Source organism: Labrus bergylta, chromosome 13, assembly GCF_963930695.1.
Source record: "Labrus bergylta chromosome 13, fLabBer1.1, whole genome shotgun sequence".
NCBI lineage: Eukaryota > Metazoa > Chordata > Actinopteri > Labriformes > Labridae > Labrus > Labrus bergylta.
Genome location: NC_089207.1, coordinates 25,239,740 through 25,267,378, shown reverse-complemented (window position 1 = coordinate 25,267,378; position 27,639 = coordinate 25,239,740). Strand labels below are relative to the sequence as shown.

The window sequence follows — 27,639 nt, the reverse complement described above, 5'->3', positions numbered from 1 at the left end:
AACAGGTTTAGTTAGCAAGTCAAATAATCCATTTCACCGTGAATCAATTAGTCAGCTAGTCCTCCTGCCAAAAATCCAGGCAAACAGTCTCTCATAGAGCTGGTAAATTACTACATTACCCAGTCAGTCAACCAAACACTCGTAAGCAAATCAGCCAATGACCCTTGAACTTATTTGATATTGGAATGCAGCCGAGAAAAAGAAAAACCCAATTGGCTATACTCCGGGAAATAGATTGGTTCAATTGATTGTGATTGCTTGTTGTTTACAATCTAAAACACAAAAACAAAGTTGTCAGCATGCAATTTTTTTCAAGGGCACAGAGGGACAAAGACAACAGCTGGACATCAGAGGTGGCAGCAATAAAGGGTACTGTTTACTACATTATGTTTAAGTGTAGACAGGACTGATCCAATGCGCCCTGTGCCCAGGAAGGGCGGGGTGGGTGGCAGAGCAGGGACGGGAGAGAGGGAGAAGAGTGAGGAGGAAGGCAGGACTGGCAGGGTGCGGTCTGAAGTGGCAACAGATCGTTTTGGATCAGTCAAATCCCTCCAATTCAACTGGAAAGCTGCAGCTTGTTGCACGCTGGCCGCATCTGGAGAGGAAGAGCTTTCAAACAGAGGCTGATGCTGTGACAGCTCCCAGCGCAAAAGAAAAGAGAGGGAGAGAAACCACAACACTGCAACTGGGATATCAGTAACCACTCTCTCTCTTTAACTCTCTCACCCACCAAATCGACTTTGAACCTGTTTGTTTAAATACACGGACTTTACAGCCTGCAAACTTACTGTTGATTCTGTCAGGCGGAGGGAGCGAAGTTTCTCTATTTTGCTCTATTTTGTTTGGAGCAGCTGATAACTTTTTGGTGTCCTCATGGTGCCCGGTGCAGTTGAGGTGCTGAGCTTCTTGGATCAGAATTTCCCGGACGTGATACAGCAGCTGTCACGGACGATGGAGTCGGGAGCTGAACCGGAGAGGTACTGAAGACATCTCTCTCTCTCCCCCGGGAGAGTCCTCCCTCCCCCCGGGGCGATGCGGATCTCGTTCCTTCTGCTCACCGCCTCTCTGTGTGCCTTGGTCCTCCTCCTTGCACCTGCCTCGGAGGGCTGCGGACCGGGGAGGGGGCACGGCAGGAGGCGGCTCCCGAAGAAGCTGGTCCCGCTCGCTTACAAGCAGTTCAGCCCCAACGTGGCCGAGAAGACCCTGGGAGCCAGCGGGAGACCCGAGGGCAAAATTACGCGCAGCTCAGAGCGTTTTAAAGAGCTGACGCCGAATTACAACACCGATATTATCTTCAAAGATGAGGAGGACACGAATGCAGACCGGCTCATGACCCAGGTAAGGAGACCAGATGAATGAAGAGGGTGGGAATGGATACAAAACATCCAGCCCAGATGCGTAAAAATGAACCATCGTTCCAGGGAAGAATCTGGTTGAAGCCTATTGTCCATCGTCTGTAGTTTAAAAAAAATGATGAATGTAAGCGATGTTCTCTCGCTTTTACTGAGCTGACTGCAGCAGTCCTGTCCCATGGATCTGAATTATCTGGTTTACTTCAGACGAGATTGACCACTACTCTGAATGCTTTGCTGTCAGTTGAATGTTTAAACCAAACTGATTGATTTCATTGACTCTTAAGCCCTTCGTCTCACCTCTGGATTTTGCTTCTCGAAAAAAAGTAGTTACTGCTTTTGCCATGAAGTGCTTATTTACTCCAAGACCAAGCTTTATTCTGGCTAATCACACTCAGTCGTCTTAATCGTGGATTTGTCTCAAGGGAAGGCATGTGGACTTGTGCTTAAAACCTCTGTCCCTCTTAATGTGTCACATCAGATTATACTACATAATATGTCATAACAATCCAAATAATATTTATCTTAGTTTGATATCGTAGTCTTAATTTTTAAGTTGTTTATTTGTCTCACAAGATGCAACTGGATGATTAAACCAATAACTTAGTCTAGCAATAATTGTTGGTCAATGAATTCACTACTGGCCACTAATGTGAGCCTCAATTTCCCAAATCAGTTTCAGCCTGTTTAGTGCAAATATATCTCCAACGACAACTTGACCTCAAAACTTTATGTAAGTGGAAAACTGCTAAATCATCCCCAGCAAGCTACATGGATGGTTGTACTTTGACCATTCACCTGACACAAATGTAATAGAGTAATACTCAACATTTGCTTCTAAACGTTTTGAGTGTGTTCACCCTCACCATTTTTACAGAAGGACTTACCAGTTAGTCATATTGTTTACTATTTGGTCATTCATTCGCCCACCTGATTATCTGCCTATGCTGCACTGTTCCTCTTTCTGTTTCACCTTCCTTTTCTCCACCTTAATATGCTGACAGTGATGTCTCGTACTTTCTGTTCCCACCTGACACACCAACTCACACAATTGTGTGTCCTTTTTTTTTCTACTTAATTTGGTTATTTCTTGATGTGGTTGCAAACAAACACTCAGACCGGTCCCTTCTCTCCTCACTTCCAGCTACTCTCTCAGCATATTTAGATGACTTTTTATTCTTTTTGTGTTGTCAATTCCTAACAGCCTGCTGTCCTTTTCTCTCCTCCTCCCTCTCTTAGCGTTGTAAAGACAAGTTGAACTCTCTTGCCATCTCTGTGATGAACATGTGGCCGGGTGTGAAGCTGAGGGTGACGGAGGGCTGGGATGAGGATGGTCACCATTCGGAGGACTCACTGCACTATGAAGGACGGGCTGTGGACATCACCACTTCTGACAGGTAGGTGTGCAACAAAGAACGTAACCCGAGTTAGATGAGCTTGATTATATTTAAACTATCCACATATAATCAGGTCAATCAGCCAATCACATTTTCAGTAATGGGACGAGTAAACCAATAAGTCATTAAACTTAACAAGTGTGTGGAAAAATCCTTCCAATATTTTTGAGCAAATTTACATCATATTGAGAATATATGGATACAAGTGTTTTTTTTATGTTTGTTTGGAATGTTATGCAGTGTTTGAATTATTTTGGACTCAAATATCTTTGTTCTTCTTTTATAGGGACAGAAATAAGTATGCCATGTTGGCTCGGCTGGCAGTAGAAGCTGGATTTGATTGGGTCTACTATGAGTCCAAAGCCCACATTCACTGTAGTGTCAAGTCAGGTAAGAAGTTAATGTGAGATCTACTGTGTGTGTGTGTGTGTGTGTGTGTGTGTGTGTGTGTGTGTGTGTGTGTGTGTGTGTGTGTGTGTGTGTGTGTGTGTGTGTGTGTGTGTGTGTGCATTATCTGCACGTGTTTGTGGACAGCTTTCATTACCACTAATGAGGTTGATGCTATACCCTTTGTTGGCGATCCACTATTGGTTAAACTCAACATCAGTGTGTGTGTGTGTGTGTGTGTATGTGTGTGTGTGTGTGTGTGTGTGTGTGTGTGTGTGTGTGTGTGTGTGTGTGTGTGTGTGTGTGTGTGTGTGTGTGTGTGTGTGTGTGTTTGTACGTGGCCTATTGGGAGACAATCAAAACAGGATGTGCACCTGGGCTCTTTAGTCTCGGATGTTGGTACCTTGCTATGATAAATATGGAATATTTTGCTGGAAAATTTGCGCAAATTGAGGCAGTAAAAATGTAACATTTTCTACTTGTATTTATTTATTATTCAAAACTTTATTTCAGACTCTAAAATTATTGAGCTTTTCCTCATTTTCAATGATGTTAGGATACAGACAAATGCTAAATTAAGATTATATTTGGGGTGAAAATATAAATGATTGACCAGGACATATACGCAGATATTTTCACTCTATGACTTTTTCAATATCTTAACCAATTAGTGTGAGAGGTGAAGTAGTTTGTTCAATTTGACATCTGTTGTACTGGAGAAAAGCAAATAAGAAATAAGCATAAAAAGAAAGTTGTGGGTTATCAAGTGTACACAGTCTAAAAATTTGTACAGAACAGTATCATCTGCATATTGTAGACATGGATGTATACGGGTTGGTAGTGGGCACATTTCTGTGATAAACATCCTTTAGCATAATATCCACTGGATAAAAAAAGGAAGCTACTTATATATGTGAATTTACAGCTGACTCTCCTTTCTGAAAGTTAAGGGGTTTCTGATGTTAATATTTTTTCATTTTCACTGTTAATATCAAATCACTTTACTCTAACTTGCACTTTATGTAACACAAATCAAATCTAGTCAATACGCAAACAATATTTGGTCCCAGTCCAATTCCTCAAATATTTTAGAAATCCATTTTCCAAAGTCTGGTACCACCAACTGTTTGATGCCAAGCTGCATTCTAGCCCTGCATCGAGGTTAGTAGGCTGTGAGATGATTAACTCTCTCTTTGTTTTGCTGTTTCTTTTCCTTCAGTAGGTTTCTCTCAGATCTCTTATCTCAGTCTTATCACCTCCCGGTCAAAGCCCTCCTTTTCTGCAGCCCTCAGGCTTACAGACACACACACACCTTGGACAAATATTTGGCTGCCTTAAGATTGCTTTCAGATGACCCTCCCGCTAACACACACGTTTACATTGATGCATTTCTTCTCTCACATTGATTTTGCCTTCAGTAGTCTTGGCAAATCTAATACTCGACTCAATCGTTGCCTCTCCATTTTCTTTTAAAATCATTCCACTTACTCTTTTCCAAAAGAGCAAAATTCATTAATTCTTACGAAACTCATGAGAATGTGCCAATGCTCTTTCTATGTGTGGAATAAGTAAGAGTGTGCATGTGACTGTTTAAAACACAATCCAAACAAAATCCAGACCCAGGCCTGAGTCTGTGTGCTTTCCTGTCTCTCTGACCCCGGGTCGTGCTTTGACTGTGGTGATACAATCAGCTGGTTATCCATTAGCTCTCGCTGAATGCCTCCTCTTGCCACCTTGTCTCACTGCGTCTTAAAGGGACAACTTTGAAATGGAAACAAGACCAAATCCATGTCCTGTGACATATTTGAAATTCTAAATGACAGACAATAGACAAACAAAAAACATACTTCATTTTATAATAAAGTGACATTACTTATGTCAAGAATTTTGGTACAATAACAAGTATGAGTCTCTCACAAAATAAGAAGAGTACAAAACTAGACATGAAATGATTCCCTTAAAGTTATGTAAACACATCTTTAATCTTTTTAATACAATCCTTTGACCCCGTGCCGTATGAAGTCCATGCCTTAGTATTGCAGATTGCATTGTGAGCCACACAAACCTATTTTGCTGTGTTGAGACTATTGCTGGTGTTTACCTAAAGTTTGTTTTCTGTGGTGTGAATGAGGTCAAAGAATAAGATGGTTGGACATGACTCAGATTATATGCATATGTTAACAATCTACCACTGATCCACTGAGATAAAGTTGTCCTTGAGTCAGTGTCAAAGTCTCATGGCTTTTATAGGCCACTCTGTGATCATGCATCTACATGTAGAAGTCCAACTACTTTACTCTGCCACTCCAAATTTAAGCTGGAATGAAAAGTAGATTATATTATATAAAACAGCCTTTCTTTTTATCCAGAACATTCCGTGGCAGCCAAAACTGGTGGTTGTTTCCCTGGTGATGCTCAGGTCATGCTTGAAGACGGGACCACAAAACTGATGCATGACCTCCTCCCGAGGGACCGCGTCCTGGCTTCTTCAGCATCAGACGGTCGGGGCCCCCTGCTCTACAGCCCGGTCTTATCCTTTCTGGACCGCCAACCCAACGTCACAAAGATCTTCTACATCATTGGCACCAACTCAGGACTTAATATTACTCTCACAGCCGCTCACCTGATCTTTGTCACAGACTGCACAAGAGAGCCGAATGGGAAAGAGACAGCTGAAGGGCCTCTTGTTGGCTCCGTACGGGAAACCAGGCCTAGCTGGGAATCAGGCCTCCGGACAGTTTTTGCCAGTGACATCCTGCCAGGACAGTGTGTGCTCACTTCACAAGTGAAAGAGGGCTCACAAGCAACACTTTCAGTCGTCACCTTCGTAGAGGAACAGAGGAGCACCGGATTGTATGCTCCCCTTACCCAGCATGGGTCCATAGTGGTGAATGGCGTGTTAGCATCTTGCTATGCTGTCATGGACAATCATCACTTATCCCACTGGGTCCTGGCACCCCTGAGATTCTTCTACAGTCTGATGGGACCTTCAGAGCCACAAATTGACGGCCTGCACTGGTACCCCTGGCTTCTTCAAACGCTGGGGCAAATACTGCTGGACGCAGGACACTTTCACCCCTGGGGGATTGAGCAAGGACTCAGAGATGAGCAACAGAGACATGTCTCACACTGATGATGTCATTTACATACCTGTAATCAGAAGAACCAAAGCACAGACTGAGGGATCATGGACAATTATTTTTTTGTAGTGGAAACAATGTTTTTAACATAGAGTGCATAAAACATAGACAAAGTCTCAGTGACGTCACCCATTGGATTCTGAAGCCGAGCTTTGAAGCCCAGTGAGGGTGGTCGCCATATTGGAAATGCTGTCTCAAACTAATTTTTGGTCAATCTAGTAACAGGCAAAGAGGTGGAGCTGAGTTAGGCCTTTAGCCTCCTGGTGAACAGCTATAATGCATTCATATGTCAGTCAGATCAGACATGCCACTAATTATGCATAACTCATTCATAAAATCCAAATGAACAAGTAAAAAAAAAAAATTCACCCCGCCCTACAAGTGTTTACAAGTACAGACATGAACTATTGATAAAAAATTAATTGAGACAGGCTGTTAACATTTTTATTTCTGCTATCAGTATTGGCACTTTATCATGTGTGTTAGGGGGACTCCTGCAGCCAGTCTCAAGAGGACACTCAAGGAAATGCAGCTCTTTGCACTTCCACATTGGCTTTAATTTCCAACACCAGATTGCCCTTGATTTTTACTGGCTCTGCCTGCATATATAGTAGAACATTTTAATTTTGTAAAGAGGAGACATAGAGGATTTTTTTAAACACTTTTTTAAAATTAGGTAATTCCAGGAGATTTAGAAGACTAAAAGAATGAGGTGTGATGGGAAATCCAAGCCTTTGGACAATAATTTTATAAGCTCATGATGAAAATTAACTTGAATACCAACAGAATATATTAACATGAGCATCTCATATTCATACTAAAACTGGAAGTTTAAACAATTCCTTACAGAGAACCTCAGAAATAACTTAAACAATTAGGAAAGGTGACAACAAAACATTTAACCATCTGAAGATCATGTTGTGGCACAGTTATAGAGTCGGATGAAATTTAAACATACAACGAAATTTACTGATTGCCTAATTTTTCAAAAGTCTAGGTTGACTACATAAAGGTTACATTCATAGAGGAAGAAGGAAGAAAGGACAGAACAGAACAGCATGAAGAAAAAAGGGACCAAAAGAGGTTTGATTCAAATCTTTATATGTAAATTAAGTATTTCTACAGTTGCTGTTTATCGTCTGAAACATCACTACAGTTAATTAATAGGTTTCTTACTGGGTTTCTTATGTTTTATATTCATATAAAAACAATATTTAACTGAAAATGTGGGATAAAGTTATTTAAATTTACTGAAGGCAGTGTAGCAATTTGCTAGTGGTGCATTGTAGCTTTGTTGGCTCTTAAGAAAAACGATTAAATTGCAGGGAGTAATGGTAGGCATGGTAACTGTGTTGCAGTGTATATACTTTAGCTTTACAACATTTGTGAAATAGCCTACTGATAAAGGGAAAGATTCATATGCTGTCAATCTATTTTATCGTTTATGTCATCTGCTGTTGGTCAACTTGATTGTCTCAAACTGATTCATATGGTTCATTTATACAGTAATTTAAACTCATTTTTGGACAATGTTTTTTCATTGTTTCAGGTCTTTAGTTTTTAATTCAAGTCATCTAGCTAAGGCATAGCTTACACAACACTCAGGCTGTATTCATCTACTGTATTTTGCAACAGCTATGCATTCACCATGTACAGAAAGCAGCCATTTTCCTCTGTCGTCACACTCAGAACATGATCTCAAATGTTGTCGATTGTGTTCAAGGTTTCAAGTCTTATGAAAGTAGCCAATACTTGAAAAGTTTAGTGGACTCAGGGAGTTTTTAGGTAAAATAACATATACGATAACCCATGAGCTAGTAACTGACAACAGCCAGGAAAGGTGTAGATTCCTAGCTAAGTTAGCCAGAATTTGGCTAAATGATAATTTCACCTTTTGAGTCTTCACTGTCAGTAGCTTATGCATTATCTTTCACCCTTACATGTGGCTCTTTTTGTCAAATTGTCATTAGTCTTTGTCTTTACATTTGCCAGTGAAAAAGTAAAATAAATAATTCACTGACAGCTAAGTAACTAGAGCTAACATTAGCAATCAACCAATTCCTAACTAAAATTACCACTAGCTAGTAAATATGAACGTTAGTATGCCTTTCTATTGTATCTTATAAACTTAACTATCAAACAACAGTACTCTAAAACTAATGTTAGTTGTTTTAAATAGACGCAAAGGGGTCAATTAACAAAAGGTTTAGATTGCAAGTTGCCCTGATGTCGATCTAGATTTGAATTATCCATATCTGTTCATTGACAGGATTTGAGGTTTGACAGAGGAAAATGGCCACAGTGTGACTATAGTGATAAGTCAATCGATAGAAACTCTCATAATCTTCTGTAGTAAGTTATTTGATAGCTCTCCTTTGCATGTGTTTTTTGTATTTCATTTTTCACCAAAGACTTTAACTGCAGTGGCAGAGACACAGACATGTTGAGTTTAAACATGAGAACCAGATAAGTGGCTCAAAGAGTATGGATAAACAAGTTGTACATATTGTAGCTGATAGTTTCCCTTTAGTTGTCAGTTATTGTCTGGGAACTCCAAGGCATTATTTAATGTGCCTGCTAAAAGATTTTGTCACATGTCTATATTAAGCTATTGGTGGAGAGACTATTTAAATATATATTTTTAGAAAATATTGTTAACTATTACTATTTGCAACTGTTTGCATACAATTTGTATTTAAAATATAATGTTGTTTTTCAATCAAATCTAGTCTGTGCATTTTTTGTCTTTAGGTAGTTGTATTAAAACAATCATTCACCATACAACAGACATCACATAAGTCTCAAGTTGAACTGGTTACTACGGGGCCCCTGAAGTCGCAAAAAGTACAACAATTTAGTGCGCACAAGATAATTATATTTCTTTCCACAAGATATTAACTTGTGCACAACAAGTTATCTAACTTGTGCACACAAAATAATAACTTGTGGAAACAAAAATAATTATGTTGTGCACACAAGGTTTTTTGTTTTTTTCCTTTTTGGGACTTCAGAGGCTCCGTAGGTTACTCTACATAATAAAGCCTCTTTTTATTTTCCTACAAAATACTTTTTCTAGTAGATGACAAATCATTGTTTTCTGAATACGGTCTGATAACCATGTGACATGTTAATACATACACAGCCACAGACTGACCACTTGATATGGCGATGCATCACAACAGCTGGATCAGGAGCTGTGGTTACAGGGTGGGCTGCTGGTTGGTTTCAGAACCTCGGACAGCAGCACACAGCAACGCTTCTGATGCCTCCATTTTTTTCTTACGTCGTTTCAGGGTGAAGAATAAGCTCTTGAGCACAACCTGCTGGAGGATTAAGTATTTGCAGACAAGACATTGTCAAAAAAATTGTTCCCTTTCAAAGTCTGGTAAAGAAAGGAAATAAAACACTTAATTTATTTTACAAAAACAGTAGTCTACCTCACAGATGGAACAAATACATTGGACAAACAAGTGAGATTCTAAGTCATCTTTAATATTATTGGTCAGTTAGGTACAGGAAAAACATTTTGTTGTATCCCATAGCTCAATGCAGGAGACTGATCCATTAGAACAGATAGAAAACCAGACCCAGGTGAAACATTCACAAAGTTACATATATCTGAAAATAAAAATATGATATGGATATATATATGGTTTATGTATTTCTTCATTTGATGCCTTCCCATGGGGCTTTTTACATTGACATGAAAAAAAAACATGCAGCTGTCAACTGGTTAAAATACTGTAAACCATTACAAAAACTTGTCCACCTGAGTCTGGTGATGTGAAATTATTGTCTATGTGTCCCGTCTCCATGCAATCATGTTTATCTCTGGACCACGATACCCGGCAACATTTTGAGGCAAGGCTGATTGACAACCAGAAATTATAATCAGGACAGATTTGAGAGGTAATGGTGGAAAACAAACAATATGCTTAAGATGAAAAAAAAAAAATACAAATAAAAGATAAATAAAAAAATTGCCTGTTTTCACTGCCTCAAAAGTGACCCAAGTATCATCGTCATAAATTAAGGGTGTTCACACAACAACACATGGAAAGTCAGCATGCACACAGTAACTCACATACAGATATGAATGTCTTTATAGAATATGTATCTGTCATCACAGCTTGGCAAAATTACACTTATACACAACAAATGCACAAGAACACCTGGAACCATAATACCAGCCAGTGGAGAAAGACCCAAAGAGTGGTCTTTGTCCAGTTGGAAAAATCTTGTGTAAAACATATGACCTCATCGCCTGGTAGGTAGGTGGTGAAATCGTCCAATAACAATAGCCTATAGATAAAGAATTTCTGTTTCCAAACAACCCACAAACACACACACAAGCATCTCCTCTCACGCTTATTACATGTTTTAGAACATCATGAGAACTGTGACTACCTTTTGAGTTGTGACTGAACGTAAAACTATCTCACATGCAGACATTCAATGACTGAGTGAATGTGAGATACTTTAGACTACCTACAGTAAGCGGCTATGTTGAGAGCAGGAAACCTGACAGAAGTACAAAACACTCCATTACATCATAAGTTGGCAAGTATGTCGACAAAGTTACATTAGGCTATTTGTAATCATTGCTTGGCAGCATAGAAAAATAAAAGAAGTTGCTCTGGTGCATATTCTGAATCATCTGCATTAGGGTGAAGTCGTCTCTCTGCAAGTGGAAGGAATTGTTTTTTTCGGCACACTTTTCAAAGACAAATGAGGCTGGCTCAGTTATTGTATGATTGATTAGCAGTTGGGATGTAACCATACTTGTCTAAATATTATAGTACCAGTGGCAGCTCTGGTTGTTGTAGTTTGTTGGTTAGCTTAATACCACGCCTGGCTAATGCATATTAGAGAATTCATCGTAAAAAAAGAAAGAAAGGAAATTCACTTCCTTTTCATGCGCACTCCACCAAAAGTCACACAACGAACAATAAAAAACCATGAATGTCAGAAATTAAAACATTCATGTTTTTTTCTAGAGGTTAAGACCACTGCAGGTTACATATAGGTTAAAAACCAGTATTTCTGTATAGATTGTTTTTTTTTAAATATTTCCATATTGAACTTCTGCTGTCTTTTACAAGGTTAGGGTCAGATGATCAGCAAACTGCGTATTTATTTGTTTGGATTTTGGGTTCATATGACTTATACCACTAATTTAAACAAATACAACAACCAAGGGCCCATGTTATATAATAAGGTTTGTTGAATAATAAGGTAAGATTAAAAGGTGGGTGTGTCTAAAAGGCTTGTGTTAGCAGCAAATCCCGAGGAGTTCACCAGCGTATGACAAATAACTTTCTTTATATGTGGTCAAAATTGGAATAAGCCATCAAAAAATGGACAAGTGTCAAAACAAACCTTCTGACCTAAGAAGAGAAATACACTTGATGGCTACAAAGTGGCTGCACTGTCTGCATTATGTCAATTTGACGGAGTAAAATAATCTTTACGTTATTTCGCTAGGTGAAATTTCTTACCATAGGGAGGACTATACTCAGCGGGGGTTCAATCTGCTGTTTGTCTGGTTTTTGAAATTATACACACTCACCCTTTATAAAAACAAATGTAAGGATTAACACTACATTGCTACAGTTGGAAAAGCACATCTCATAAGTAGATTTCCTTTGTTTTGATGTGCCTTGGAGAGTTTGTGATGAGCTATGACTAAGAATAAAACAGTGGTAGCCATTGCAGAGGCACGTATCCCTGCATATATTCTTTATGATCAAAGCTCCTCGTGTGAAGATTGCAACAAGGAGTGGGACATGAGTGAAATGGCTGCATCTGTAACGTGTAAATGTTGGCAGAAATCCACAGAAATGCCAAGATCCACTTTTAGCACAGTGTAGCAGACCTTAGAAATGCACGATTTCAGCCAGAACTGTTACAGCTCTGCTTCTATGGCCAAAGTCCTTTTTAAAGATACAGTATCAGGGCGAGAGAGGGAAGGAAGGATCGAGGCGAGTAAAAGAAAGACGTAAAGAAGGAAGCTGGAATGACGTCGTGTTCTCCCTCTCTCACAGCCTTTGGGTGAAGTTTTCGGGGAATACTCCTTTGGCGGCGTTTTCTTTGTTCTGGTGCCAGTCGTCCTCTTTCATTCCCATCAGCCAACCGTCATCCTAAACGCAACAGACACAACATTAAGTCCATCTCCTAATTTCCCTGTAGAAACTGTATGTGTCTATGTGTGTACCTGTTCTTCTGCGTTGTCAAAGGGGATTACTAGAACCACATCCCCAGCCTTCATCTCCAGTTCATCTGTGTCATTGGCAGCGTAGTCATGCATCACCTGGAGCTACATCACATATACAGACATCATTAGTCTCCATTCATAAAAGCTATATTTGGGTTACTATTGAGACTCATTCTGTGCTGTGTAGTGTTTGTACCTTGAACAGAAAGCCAGCTGGCATTTCTGCCTCCTCTGATGCTGCTTCTGTTGATTCTGCTGACGCTGCTGCTGCTGCTGCTGCTGCTGCTGCTGCTGGTGCTGGTGCTGCTGCTGGTGTCTAAGAAAAGAGGTTTTCCTGTTATGTGGTACACACTGACAACTTCTCAACATGCTGACATGATTGAAAACTAAAAGTCTTCATTTTTTTAATTAAAATAGTCTGGCGGGAGAATTTTCTTCCAATTCAATCAATATAGGAAAACAAGTTTGTTCAACTATTTAGCCAGAGAATCATAGTGAGTAAGAAGTACAATGATCATGAGGATATGTTTTATTTTAATCTGGGAATTGAAACAAGACTAAATGATTTACGAGAAAAGAATACTTGATTTCAGATTTTTTTTATTTAGGCCCAGCTGCACTTGAAACTGCTGGTTTGTATGTTTTTGTTCAAATGTAATTTGACGTCAAATTCCTTCAATATTTTGGGGACACCTAACACCAGACCAGAATGACCTGATGCGTACTGTAAATAAATGTTGAAATACTTTTGGAAATTCATTATAGGCATGTGTGGCAATTATGAAATATTTTAAATATGCCATACTGTATCTAATTACTTAAATCAGTGGCCAAGTAAAATTCTCAGGGTAACTTATTTATGTCATCTATGAAGAGAATCCTGTCAGAACATTGAATGCATGTTAAAGTATTATATCTATAAGTCTAATGCTTCGGTTTGAATCCTAAATTGCTAGAAACCTGTACTGTATCTGTATGTATGGCATCTACTTTGTACTTTACACAAGAGGCGATGCACATGCATGTGTCCCTGTTATATAAAAGAATACATAAAGATGATAATAAAAAGGAGATCCTCTTGTACTCACCTCCTCTGTCACTTCCTCTTCCTCTGCTGTTGCTGCAGCAGCTGCTGCAGACTCACCCTGTGAGCACAGAGACATAATCACAGTGAGAGGTCGGAGAAAGAGACTGATAGGAGATTAAATATAGAGGGAGGAAGAATAAAAGACAATAGAAGGGACAGACAGGACAAAGACAGACAAGTAGACAAGTCACACAGCCCGAGCAGCTAACATGAGATTGTTGAATGGGCACAATGCTTTGATACTAATGCACAGATGTTATATGTATTAAGCTTTCTGTAGCAAGATATGTGAGTGTACATGTAATTAGCAGTGACTGGGATACATTGTGATCTCTTTCCTTAAGCACTTAGTTTCCAACTTCATGCATCCATGCTCCTCATCCAGATGCATCCTAAATCTTTTCATTTTAAGAGTTCTCCACCTTTCTGTCACAATTTATTTCTACATTATCATTTTCTTTCCAGTACCCCATGCTGAAACCTCCACCTCAAAAAGCGATGCATCCACAATTTTTATCCAGATGCATCTCTCCATGTTTTCTCTCCGTGGTTACCTGACCCTCTTCCTCATCCAATGCAGCAGCAGCAGCAGCTGAAGTTGCTTCTTCCTCAGCTGGAGCCTCAGCTGCAGGTTCTTCATCAGGGACCTCTGTGACTGGCTGGCCTGCGCCATCATCATTCTGGTCTTCAGCCGCAGGATCATAATGAGCCTGCTGACTCCCATCATCCACCTCTTCTTCCTCATCATAGCAAACCGGTTGGGTCCCGTCATCCCCCCAGCCCTCAGTTGCAGCTGCTATGGGGTCATAGCGGACGGGCTGCGTGCCGTCATCCCCCCAGGCATCTGTAGCAGCAGCCACAGGGTCATAGTGCTGCTGGGTCTCCTCTTCCTGGTCCCCACTGTCCTCAGGCTAAGGGGCAAGGGTCAGGTTTCAGGGAGCCAGAGGTAAAAGAAGACATTTTACCTAATGTATTTTAGAAATCAAAAGGTTGACGAAATTTAAAGGCCAGAAAAGGAAAGTAATTAAAATATTTGAAAAAATTTGGGGGCAAATTCAAGGGGCAAAATGTTTGTGAATAAGGACCATTTGGATAGAGCATCTTTGTTAGGCAAATAGGTCGTGTATGAGTGGGGTATTAACAAAACAGTGGGTTAAGGAACAAATTAAAATATTTTTTATGATGGACAAGGGATAAGGATTTTTTAAGCGATACTGAAGGGTTACATAGGCCAGCATAAGCGGACGGGGCTCAAAAAATGGCGGGTAATGTATTTAAAATGAAAAGAGAACCATACAAATGATTAACAATTTTTATTTATTTATTGTTAAATTGGGTTCAAAATGTGGCAAGGTTTTTCAATCAGCCACTGAAATATCTTAACAGCTGTTAGTGTAAAGTACTTGTCAGCATATGTTAGCATGCTAACACACTAAACAAAGACAGTGACCATAACATTTTAGGCTAGCTGCTAACTTTAACCATATTATAACGTGCTTTGTGAGGACATAGCTTTGTGTTAAGTGTTTCACTCATTTCACTGTATGGAAATGATCAGTGATGTGAAACATGGAAGAAGCAAAAGAGCTAAAACCTTCAAGACCATAAGAAAGGACTTAAAGGGGTTCTCAATTTGTTAAGGGGTTTGGGAATAAGCATGACGCATAATTTTATATAACCTATTTGTCATATTATATGGAAAAAAAGAGAGGTTTGGAAAAGTATGAGAAAAAAAGGGTGTAAAAGATGCCAACGTCAGGAGTTCATCAGCAGTTATCAGCAAGTCATCATCATCATCATCATCATCATTATCATAAGACCCAAGAGGACTGTAGAATGATAGAAGGTTGTAGAAGGATAAACCTCTGCAGAGAGTTGGATTAAAATAAAAGACAGATGAAGATAGGGAAGGGTGGAAGCAAAAGGCAGAAACGCAAAAAACCGTCAAGCCTTTTCCCATCAGAAAATAGATGTTGGATCTTCCGTTTTGTGGTTTGCAAGCATGGTTTATGTTCCCATGGCTATGTACGGATGGGGAAAGAGGAAGGAAGCTTTGTAAGAGTAGAGGTGTCGTTTCTATTGAAGCTATCACTGTTTCGCCTCGAGCTCAAACACAGCTGAACTGCATGTTTGTTTTGACACATCTCTCTTACAGCGACAGGGATGAACAAAGAGGTTAGTTAATGGCCGGGATGCAAAGTTGCGCAAAAGTTGCCCACTAGCTATTCTTGTTGTACCAGTCGGTATCATTTCTACGAGAAACAATCCACTGAGCAACTTCACTCAACTTCCACAACAAACTGTCCCCTGTGTGTCACATGAAGCAACTATAGCATACATGTAAAAGCTACATGTTGTGTAGTGCAGCATGTGAACATAATGGAATAAAAAAAAAAAAATACAAACAAAAGGAAGTTCATTCAGTTTCAAGTATTTTCACAAAATGTTGAATTTGAAACTGAATTGACGCTTGCAAATTCCCAAGTTCTATTTTGCTCTGTACAAAAATACCCTCTGTGTATAGTGTTTTATTACATAAAGCACTGCAGACACAAAGACAACACTCAAACAGATCTGGGACAGACAAATGATGAAGAACCACAAATAAAGTTTTTTAATAAATCGTTGAAATCTCTACCAAGCATGCCCTGCATGTATCATGCAAACCCTAGGTAAGTAGCAGCATGCATCATGAGAGTGGGGGTTGGATAATGGCTATATTAGTATTTCATGTAATACATGCTAAAGATAATGGTAATCATAATGGTGATAGTACACATTTTTTGGATATTCAAAACTTATTAAGATGCGGATGATACGCTTACCCATGAGTCCCAGTTTGCAGGCTATGGAAATCAGAAGAACAGAATCAGAACACTTCTCACAAGGCTATGGCTAATGTCGGCTGCATTCAATAAAGACATTTTCAGTGCAGGTCCCATGCTATAAAAGTACAAGCCTACAGCAGAAGATCTCCAGCAGATAAGAGTTCAGGCAAAGGTTAAAGAGGCTAAAAGAAGCAAAGAAGCTAAATACTGACCTGCGTAGAGTTTAAACATTTTTTTGACCACAAATCACCGTCGGTAACCCCATTGACGTTGATGTTCAATACACATTTTCTCATACATTTTCTGTAACAGAAGGTGCAGTTATATGCCTCTGTAAACCAGCTGGTTAAAGGTTACATTCTACTGAACATTTCTAAAGAGAAAGAAGTCAGAGCAGAGCAGGGCTTTATCTACAGTTCATGCCATGAGTGATCTGTGGATAGTGCTGAAGCAGGAAGAAGTGATCTCTAAAAGCAGGTTTTCTACAGATCATCATGCCATCATCCACCTTTCATTTAGTAAATTGGACAAGAAAGCAGAGGAAACACCTCAAACGTTGCCAAGCTTTGCAAGGGATTTAATTATTTGTCAAGACTAAATGAAGCATTTATCAAATTAAATAACTGCACTGGCAACTGGAAATGCCCAGCAATTAAAAAGGTGCCTTGAAAATGATACATCATATAGTTCTATTCAGTTATATAGGTATATATCATTCAATAAACTGAGAACCTTTCAGCATAGAATAGAAAATATCTTGTAAAGCTTGGCATTTCTTGCAGTAGAAGGTCTCTAATCTATGTCTTCATGCCATGACTTGTCCACCTGTGTGACTGTGGAGGTTTTGGTAGCTTCACTGAAAGAGTCCAGGTCCATGTCCAACAGGTTGCTCACAGCTGGACTGTCAAACTGACAACAACAGGAATAGGAAGGCTCATTGGATATACTGACGTAAAAGAGAGGGTAAGGAAGACTACTGAAAAAAACCCATATAGGAATGTAGAATAGAATAGAACAGAGCAGAATAGAATGGAATAGGAGATAATAAAAGAGAAAAGAATATACTGGCTAAAACATGAACGTAGACTCAGTGACGTCACCCATTGGCTACTGAAGGTGAATTTTGAAGCCTGACGATTGCGGTCGCCATATTGAAAATGCTGTCTCAACCTAACTTTCGGTCAACATAGAAACAGGCCAAGAGGCAGAGTTGAGGCAGACTTAAGCCTCCTGACAAACAGCTAGAATCCGCATGCTTGATATAATATCAGTCACGCCTAATTATGCATAACTCTTATCCTCCATAAAATGAAAATGGATAAGTTATCATAAAAATTCCCCCCCTTTACAGTGTGTGCCAATAAAGACATGAACTATTCTGACCATTACCGTTCTTTGTACCAGGATGTAAACATGTTTATTTCTGCTGTTAAAGTTGGTATTTTTGAATGGGGGTGTATGTGACTTCTGGGGCTTTCAGAGTCAGCCTCAAGTGGACACTCGAAGGAACTGCAGTTTCTTACACTTCAGCATTGGCTTCTTTTTTCATCACAGAAGTTTGCTGCTTGAATTGAACAGAACAGATTACAATAGAATAGAAATGTATAGAAGAAAATAAAGAAGAAAATAAAGAAGAATAGAATAGAATAGAAAGGGGATTAAGGAGGGAGTTCTTAAAGGCTCCGATCTGTCCAGGATAGTGGCAGGTGAACAGCTAAGAGGCTGTGGTAGTTTGTGGAAGGTAGATGCTCACTAACCTCTGTAGGGGAGGTGACGCTGATATCAGGATTGGCTGCAGCATCAAACAGGTTGACGATGTTTTCTGCTTTCATATCCATAGATGGGGTCACCTTGGGTGGAGGAGGCATTGCTGGCCTTAGCTAGTGAGGATAAAGTGAAAATGTTATTATGTACTGAACCTTTGCCAGAAGAATAAAGCAGATAATTCTGAGGCCCTGTATTTTATTGCTCTATTATGCTTTTTGAATGTTACACAACAAGTTTAGCCGAGCATTGTATTTTTGTCAGTTGGAGGGGGAGGATGAGCTTCAAGCAACAAGGATTCTCAGCAGAGTGCTTAGCCTAAGTTGCAAAAAAATAAATAAACATATATAAAAGGCAGCACATCTCAAGTTAGACTCAACATTTCACTAGTTTATTTGTCTAGCATCCCATTGTATCTTGGATTTAGAAAACCTGAATTTATATCTATTTATTTTTAAGCTGTGTTTTTAAAATGTAAAATTTGCTGTTATACAAGATCATTTACCATCTTAAAAAGGAAGAAAATGGGTGAAATCTTAAAAAAAAATGACATTCCTATTTTTCTATTATTGTTGACCGTTCATCTTGGTAGCAACTTCACAAGGTAACCATGCAGTAAAACATACGCTGCTTTATCTCCTCCTTTTTTTCCAAAATGTGTCACAATTTACAAAATAACAATCAAGGTTTAATGAAGAAGACTTATACGCAATATTTAAGGACACAAACTTATTTTGGACAGTTTTACTAATGTGATAAATTAAATGAAAAATACTGAATCATCGTTTCATCATCTTCCATATAGATGCCTCTTCACCTCCAGAGGCCGTCTCCACTGCTGGTCAGTACAATGCTACAATACTTCAAGATCGACAAACAAAGAAAGCGCTTCTTACACCTGGAGGTTTTGTTCACCGCTTAAGTACAATGTTACGTTACCACTGATTACATTAACAATTAGGGAATAATTAGTGTTATTAGCACTGCAAGCATCAGTGTTTGTGTTTACCTTGGATGGAGATTTGGGGATAGGCGGAGGTCCTCCTGGCCTGAGAGTGTGGTTAGATGCTTCTTTCCCACTGAGAGAATTAGACAGACAGAGGTGGGGGTAAAAACGGAAAAACACAGACAGGTTACAGCCAAAGTGAGAAGAACTGCAAAAGGTGTGAGAGAAAGTTCTAGAAAAGGTTAGAAAGGGCAGCTAGAAGCTAACACAGCTTGAGTTAAGGGCATGCTCTATAAGAGTCCAAGCGGTAGTTGTTGTTTAAAGAGCTGTCATGCAAGAACAGTGAGCGTCCTCTCTTTCCATCCTGCTGCTTTTCCTCTAACCATCCCATGCAAGCAAGCTTTGACTCTTCCTCCTCTACATCCTTAAAGCAAGCAGTGATAGAGCATCCAAAAGAAAGCCCCAGATCTGTAGATATTCACAGGTTAGTAAACCGGAAGCTAACAGCTGGACCAAGCAATTTTATAATGTGGTGGCACTAAATGGCATCAAGGGGTTAGGGGTAGAGAACTATACATTTCAGAAAATAAAAGTGAGCCTCCGCTTTATTTAAACTAACCAGTAAATTGATTTGGAAATGTGGCCTTAAGCTATCAACTGACCTGACAAGTGCCCTAAACTGGGTCCTGCTAACCTGACTGTCACAACTTGGCTTGATCTATATTTTTGGTTTTGCGCTCCATGGTTGCATATCTCTAAAATAAGAGTAGCACTTAGTTACTAAGCAGTAACAATACACATATGTAAAGATTCAATTAAAAAAAGGAAGGCAAATAGGGATACAAGGGGCCAAAACTAACTGGATTATGCCCTTTGGCCCCCAAAATTCAATCTGTGTACATTTAATTACTCAAACAACAAAATAACTGTGTTGGCCTGGTGCAGTGTTAAACATGCAGGTTTGTCCAACTCTGAAACATCTGCAGCTCTGGGTGCATAAATCTGATCTATGACGTCACTTGCACATTCAAGCATTAGTACTCTCTTCATTTTCTCAAGCCTGCAGACTGACTGACTGACAGCTAAACAGACAGGTCAGTTGGACAGACAGACACGTTTCTGTGTCACCATGGTTACCACAATTGCAGCTTTTTTTTTTACCTCCTATTTGTTCCTGAAGATGAGGCGCCTTGGTTACCTGTCTTTCTGTAAAAGGTTAAAGTATGCAATTGATTTGGTTTATTTCCTGTAGCTTACATTGCTTTGTGTTATAGTAGGTAAAGAAAGAACAACATTTAACTGTAGGAGGCAAATTAATAAGATAAAAAGTTAAGGATCACAAAACTTTAATGTGCATCCATATATTCAACAAGAGTACTTCAGAGGCAACTTAAACAAGACAGAAGACATGCATATTTCACCCATAAGGTATTTCTGCAGATTTCAGTGTGCCTTATACAAAAATAATAATATGTCTAAGTGCAGAACTTCTCTGTGGCATGTTGTGCTGACAGCATAAGACGCTTGTGAGGGCTAAGTACTGTGGGCCTTTAAATTATTATTATTTTATTTTGAAGTTTAACCTCTTGGCTTAGAGCTATATTTGTGGTTGGAAATAAATATGACTTAACTTTTCTGCTGTTTTATCATCTGATGAAGAACACTTTACACTCATCAAGCACGAAGAATAAGGCGCTCTCAAGACGTTCAAATATTTGCAAACATTTCTGAAGACTTATTTTTACCTGAGTCAACAACCATCCACAGACATACTGTATAGAAAGTATTTGGTTTCTGGCTGTGACGACCAACCACAGTGACTGACTGATGAGGTTCAGCACTTTATACACACAGGTGAACTGTTTTCAGGGGGACTAGAGGATACATTGTGAGTGTGAAAATCTGTAAATGCTGTTTTCTTTATTTACCCGAGTTGAATATTTACAAAATATGATCAAACATATACGCAGCATCCTGATAAAGTCTGAAGAGCATCAATGTCTATTTGTTTTTCTTGAATTAATACATCTTAAAAGATGCCAATGATTTCTTGAGAATATTTACATTCACAATGAAAAGCTAAAAGAATATGACATACGTTGAATAGTAAAACAGTTTCACACAAATAATTGTGGTTATTTTTGTGATGAGTGGCGATCAAAGCTCACTTACCCGCTTGTGCCTGTTCTCTCCAGTTTCTCCAACACATCATATAAGTCCTGATCCAACTGCAGAGGGGGAAAACCAGGTGTAAGATTAATAATATAGCCAACACCAAAAGCATTATATCATCATCATTCAGTGGCACAAATCATGACACAGTCATTACAGTCTGTTGGACACCTAATGTATCTCTCTGCTACAGGTTGTTTACATGATTATGTTTAAATTCAGGGATACAGTGTTTACATCTGTCCTGCTTAGGCAGTGACACAGGGGATAATATCAACGCACTCAATTAATATCACATCTACTATTTATTTTTTTACAGGTGGAAAAAAAAAAAAACCACAGACTTTCCTTTAGAGTTTAAAAAGAAAAGATCTGACAAGACCAGTTAAAATTCTTAGATTCAATTTTAGCAGCTTCCGATGTAGCTAAAACTGACCTTGTCTGCCTTTCCGATCCGTTGTTATCTGATGCTTGTGTCAATTTGTTTTGTCTCTTATCTTATTTCAGCATTAATTTAGCTCAGTGCTCCAAGTCTTACCCGGCCTATTTCCTTGTGAAACTTCTCTTCAAAACCAGCCAGACTCTGGAAGGTGCTCACGTAAAACCCAACACGACTACAGAGAGAGAGAGAGGGAGCGAGACAGTATTGATTGTGTTACAGGCTTGACCTAATTGAATGTCCTGTAAGGGTAAATGTAGCGCAGATGTTAGTGAAACGTAATTATAGCAGCAGTACATCAACAGGAAAACCAGTTTCTAGACAGACACACACACATAAACACGCATACAGACCTGTTCCACAGTGAAGGTAACTCCTCTTGCAAGTCGATATTAATCTCCTCAAACACCTTCTGGGCTCTCTCCAACTCTTCTTCAGCCTGAATCACGTAACATTCACAGAGACAAAGGGCTGTGATTCTGTGTTCTGCTGATAGAATAAGTGCTGTTTATGGCTTGTGTATGTGTGTGTGTGTGTGTGTGTATAAGACTTTCATGTACCTGGCTCCTGGACAGACTGCTCTGGGCGACATTGTGTGCAGACAAGATACCTTGAGCCCAACCTGGAGTGGCCCTCTCCAACAAAGAGGAGGGCTGAAGAGAGAGCGAGGGAGAAAGTTCATGAATACTTGTCACTATAAAAAAAAAATGTTACAATAAGTGAAACACATGACCTTGTAATACCTTGGTGAGTTTAATTCCCCCGTCCTTTTTCTTGGTCTTGTGAGTGGTGGCATAGTTGTGTCTGGCGCTGTCATAATCGACCAGCTTCCTGTCCCTCTTTGCTATACGTGCCTGAACCCAAGACAAGAGGAGTGCTTAAGCTACCCAACATCAAACATAAGCTTGTTTTTATTCTTCCAGGAAACATTTCAACAGGTCTAGTTAAATTATGACTAAAGTATTTATTAATATGACTAAAATAAAAAAAAGTGACCTGTGCCAGAATTTGCTAGTTTTATCTTTTTAACAGCACTTTCTGTGGTTTGTATTTTGATTTTCATGTCCCGGAGATAGAAATTGCATTAGTGTATGATAATAAACTAGCCAATAGTAAGATACCGAGAAGCACTAAATGCTTAAAATTGTCCTCAGGTCTCAATGTTCACTCACCTTGATATCGGGGAACTGGCCAAGGTAAGTATCCATGGAGATGAGAGCGTGATCAACCAACTTTTGGTGGTAGTCTTCCCACAGTACGTCACAGTCCTACAGCGTAGAATAACAGAACCACAAACAGAGGGGAAAAAAATCAGATGAATTGCTCTTAAGTTTTTCATTATTTCAGATTTAATGCTCTGGCGTCTGTTTCTCCATCAATGTCGAGATCATTCCAGCAGCTCTCTTGCTTTTTCTTGGCTTGTTGCCTGGTATCTAAACGGAGACGCTTTTAGCTGATTGCAGTTGCAAATGTCCTGTAGTTGTTGAGCAGATCATAACCATCAATCTGAAACTCATTCAAACTGTAATCTAAATGAAGTTGGAGGAAGTTATAATTAGCTTTTAATAGGTTACCAAACGATCTAAAGAGCAGAATCAAACACAGCTGTGTTCATCCCTGGAAGAGAAGCTGCAGTGATGCATAATGCTAACAATAGCAAAACACACACACACACACACACACACACACACCAAACACACTTAATCACCTAAAATACAATATAGCAAAGTGGTTTTGCCCTTCAGATTGTCCTCACACTCCCACACCTGCAGGCAGTGTCTTATTAAGAACCCCTTCATGAAAAGTGACTCTGACCTCCACAATGGATTCCACTTCTCTTGACCCGTCCCACTCTGGCTCGTACATGTCAGCCAAACACGCCTGAACGTTCTTGGAGGACTCGTGCATGGCTGAGAACAAACACACATACTCTGCATTAGTGGAAAATGTATGGCTATATGCACATGTTTTTTTTTTTTGTATCTTAAATTGTATCTTGGTTGATTCTGGTCTGTGTTTGTGCTTTTGTGTATGTAGCAGGGTTGTGTGTGTCACCTTTCACCGCCTCCAGGTACGCCCTAAGGTCCCTTTGCAGTTTGCTACCTTCAGTCTAGGGGTGAACAGAAAACATGATGCTTACAAAACAAATCAAACTGGTGTGCAGAGACAAGTACAGCGTGTTGATCCACACTACTATCACAATGTTAACAAATACAAATCTTTTCCAGCTGATGGAAAATTCAGATTTTTTTTTAACAGAAGGTAGCCTATAAACCAAAAACTTAAAATTTCTACCAGCCATGACTGGTTTAAATGTGAACTGTTACGCCATCATCAGTCGATGGCACATTGATTTCTGGTCAATTTGGGACTCTGCCATACAACACGTTGCCTCTCACCGGCCTGTACTCACATATTGTTTGTTGAAGTTAATCACTCCCTCCTCAAATGCAACATCTTTGGTCTCATCTGCTTTGCCAAGCTTCTGAAGAACCTGTATGTGAAAGGAAACACTAAGTTGTTAGTAACTAGGGACAACACTGAGGGTAAGGGTGGAAATGACAGAGGCCAGCACATGCTCTCTTCAGTACATTGAGAATGTGAGTATTCCCCTTTAGAAATCTTTATGGCAGATTTTTCTCTATGTTTACAATCAAACATTATTCATTTGCCTTCAAATGCAAAAGTACAGTAGAGTGTAACAGCAATATAAAAATGACTTTTTATTAGCAATGTCAAAGAAAAGTGGGAATAAACATTGTTTAATTCACATAAATAAGCTACCTGTGCATGGAGGCATACTGTACATTATATAGAACAAATACACTCTTACACATATGGCAAACAGTTCAGGAAATTAATATATTGAATGAAACTTTGAATATATTGAATGAAAACTTGAATATATGGAATGAAACCTTGAATATATTGAATGAAGTCTGAATATATATAGAATGAAACTCTGAATATATTGAACAAAGTCTGAATATATGGAATTGAAGCTGATTTCAATTCTCCAAATCCACCAGTTTCATTGTTGTCATCAAAAACAACATTGTTGTCCCTGCTGAATATGCTGGTTTTGCAAAATGACATCAGCTGAAATATACCAATACTTTGTTGAACGTCAAAACTTTTTTGAAACAGCTGTTTGTACTCAAAATGATATGAATAATGTGGACTGTAGAATGCATCACCTTGAACATCATAGTTCAATTATTGGAACACTTTTACTGCTTATGAGTAGTAATGCTAAAATGTTGCAGAGCGCACTTTGTGCATCCATCTATAGGGATTTTTTTAGTCTCTTACTGAGATGTCAGCTGAAATAACACTACGGACTTCCATTCAATATATTCAAAGTTCCATTCAATATATTCAAAGCTCCATATATTCAAAGTTTCATTCCATATATTCAAAATTCCATTCCATATATTCAAAGTTCCATATATTCAAAGTTTCATTCCATATATTCAAAGTTCCATTCCATATATTCAGAGTTTCATTCAATATATTCAAAGTTCCATTCCATATATTCAAAGTTCCATTCCATATATTCAAAGTTCCATTCCATATATTCAAAGTTTCATTCAATATATTCAAAGTTCCATTCAATATATTACTTTCCTGAACGGCTTGCCATATGCACATGTTGTCAATACTATATAAATATATAAAACGTACACTGAGTAGACAGTGTATTTTTTCTGTCTTGCTTCTGTCTCTTAAGCCTTACAGGACATCATGTGTTATTATAGACAAATAGCGCCCCCCATCATTTATCCAGTACTAAACGCGCAGGTGCATAGACGCATTTATTTAGGCCTCATATCTACCCACCGATACAAATTGCAGCATGGGTGACGACTATCATGTTCTCTGCCAGCAAAATGATGTTCAAAGGGGATTCTGCAAATACAATTTGAGGAACAACACAGACACACATACACACGCTGAGATACCCACATATTTATCTCACATGCCAGTAGCCTATCACATCAGTCGAGAGCTAAATTGTAAGAGGGCCTATAGTGACGTTTAAGTCACTACAATATGAATATGCATGATGTGTGACATTGACATGGGGCACGAGTAACCTGAAGGTGGACATCCCCTTCCCCAAATACAGCAACCCTGCCATGATTATTATCATGTCGTGATGCGACACTGCGCCTCGGTGGAGGATGCGGCACTGCTGCTTCGAGGCTCGCAGGCCTGAGTGTCAATTTCCCCACACATTAACGTGTCACTGAACAGCTCTTACCTTCTCTTGGGCTCTCGTTAGTTTTTTCTGAACGTTGCTGGCCACTTTCCCTGCAGTCAGACCCTTCCCCAAATTCAACTCAGCCATCTTGAAGCGAAGATCAGTCTTTGGATGCGCAGAGGATGAAAATAAAAGCAATAACGATCAAATGGACCGCTACGGTGACCGATGAGGCAAATGCATCAATGTCCGGTGAAGAAATAATGGTGGTAAAAGTAATAATGTGATGTTTTGGATGTATCTATGAGGAATTGTGTGAGTGCATAAAGCTAAGCTGTATCCTCAAATATTGAGCTGCTGTGTGCGCGTCCGTGACAGAGGAGGATGCTGTCAGATGCTCTTAAAGGCACAGATGCTGCTGCGCGTCTAAACAGGAAACACTATTCTTACCTATAGATGGACTGGTCAATCTTCACTGTTGACAAATTGACGTGTTTTGACAAAGAAAAATAATCTGCGTTTTAGTACTCCTACGTTTTCAACCTTTATTTTCGCATCAATGTATTCCTATTTGAATCTTAATCATTTGTGTTGACCAGTGTCTTAAAACCATACCTTAAACACTAGACCTAAAGGCTCACGATCATAAATCATTTACAAAAAAATATACCGTATAATGGTCACATTAAATAAATAAACACATAAACAACAGCTTAAAAAAGCCTGGGATACATCCAGGCATGCGCAGTACCTACGCCTTGAAGACACATCTGTTCAGTCTTGTTACGTAATACGTGAAGTGACAAAATACAGCTCATCAACGAGTGAGAATTAAAGAAGAGCCGTCGAAGACTTCAACGCAGAAACACTTCCATAAACAACATTTGCATTTAATGATAATAAAAAAAATGTTTAAAAATGTAATTTGCGAAATAGCCTTCCTCATCAACATCAATGGTTTATGTTGGCTAGTTGAATCTACTAATGGGCCTCCTAAAAGAAATGAATACCAGGTAACATTACACGTTGAACTATATTTACCACACTGTATACTTCAGTGGGTTATATCTGGTTCGTCAAATATGTTGCTCAGAAGGAGCTCGTTTGCTCTCCAGTAGATGGCGCTATTGTTCCGCATCAAATCGACATACACAGTATATAGAGCCCCTTAGTTCGTTTTTATTATTTTATAAACTGGCTGTTCTTTGCTCAAAGGTTGCAAAAATCTGAAGAAAGGATCTGCAGACAAGTAAAGGTGAGACTGTCCACGTCGCATAGTTAAAGTGCTCAGTTATGTTATTGGACATGTTCTTGGCTAAAAATTGGTTTAAGTGCTTTTACATTTTCTGCTTCTAGGTTTGAAAATCCCCATAATATTTCCGTTTCTTAAAATAATTTCGCTAGAAAATTGGTGATGAGCACAGATCTATGTGTTAAACTATAGCTCTTTGTTGACGCAGGTTGCTGCTGGCTGCGTAGCTCTCCAAGGTCCTGAACTAACACTGAGCTGCTGAGAGAAATGACAGCAGAACAATAAGCCCTCAAAAGACTAGACCCGGCGGGTCTGTGTTCTGTGTTCTCCCTACTATTACACCAGATGTAATTATATCTCCGTTACATAATCTAGCATGAGTGACTGCTTAAACAGAAATCCTACTTGCATGTGAGAAGAAGCCCGAAAATGGTTTGTGAATGATTTGTACAGTTTT

General features: G+C 39.2%; 2 protein-coding genes across 6 annotated transcripts; one reads left to right on the top strand and one right to left on the bottom strand.

The window, feature by feature from the left end:
* Positions 1–553: 553 nt before the first annotated feature.
* LOC109985384 (indian hedgehog B protein) lies at positions 554–7,795 on the top strand. The gene is made up of 4 exons (XM_020635691.3): positions 554–1,338; positions 2,592–2,749; positions 3,036–3,139; positions 5,506–7,795. Exons 1-4 carry the CDS (start codon positions 1,033–1,035, stop codon positions 6,267–6,269), a joined length of 1,332 nt encoding a protein of 443 aa, XP_020491347.2. The 5' UTR covers positions 554–1,032; the 3' UTR covers positions 6,270–7,795.
* Positions 7,796–9,747: 1,952 nt separating this feature from the next.
* On the bottom strand, positions 9,748–26,335 carry LOC109985378 (myc box-dependent-interacting protein 1). Of its 5 annotated transcripts, XM_065961988.1 has the most exons (20): positions 25,991–26,334; positions 24,140–24,220; positions 23,782–23,836; positions 23,542–23,636; positions 22,899–22,994; positions 22,470–22,580; positions 22,287–22,379; positions 22,080–22,165; positions 21,826–21,901; positions 21,288–21,343; positions 20,277–20,321; positions 19,179–19,248; positions 18,163–18,285; positions 17,231–17,314; positions 16,403–16,423; positions 14,132–14,488; positions 13,579–13,635; positions 12,687–12,806; positions 12,491–12,592; positions 9,748–12,416 (listed from the first exon to the last, which is right to left on the bottom strand). In XM_065961988.1, the coding sequence occupies exons 1-20, from the start codon at positions 26,075–26,077 to the stop codon at positions 12,315–12,317; spliced, it is 1,917 nt and encodes a 638-aa protein (XP_065818060.1). In that variant the 5' UTR covers positions 26,078–26,334; the 3' UTR covers positions 9,748–12,314. The 5 variants fall into 5 exon arrangements, with proteins under 5 accessions (XP_065818060.1, XP_065818061.1, XP_065818062.1 ...); XM_065961989.1 differs by lacking the exon at positions 20,277–20,321 and having other exon boundaries at positions 25,991–26,335; XM_065961990.1 differs by lacking the exon at positions 17,231–17,314 and having other exon boundaries at positions 25,991–26,333.
* Positions 26,336–27,639: the final 1,304 nt, after the last annotated feature.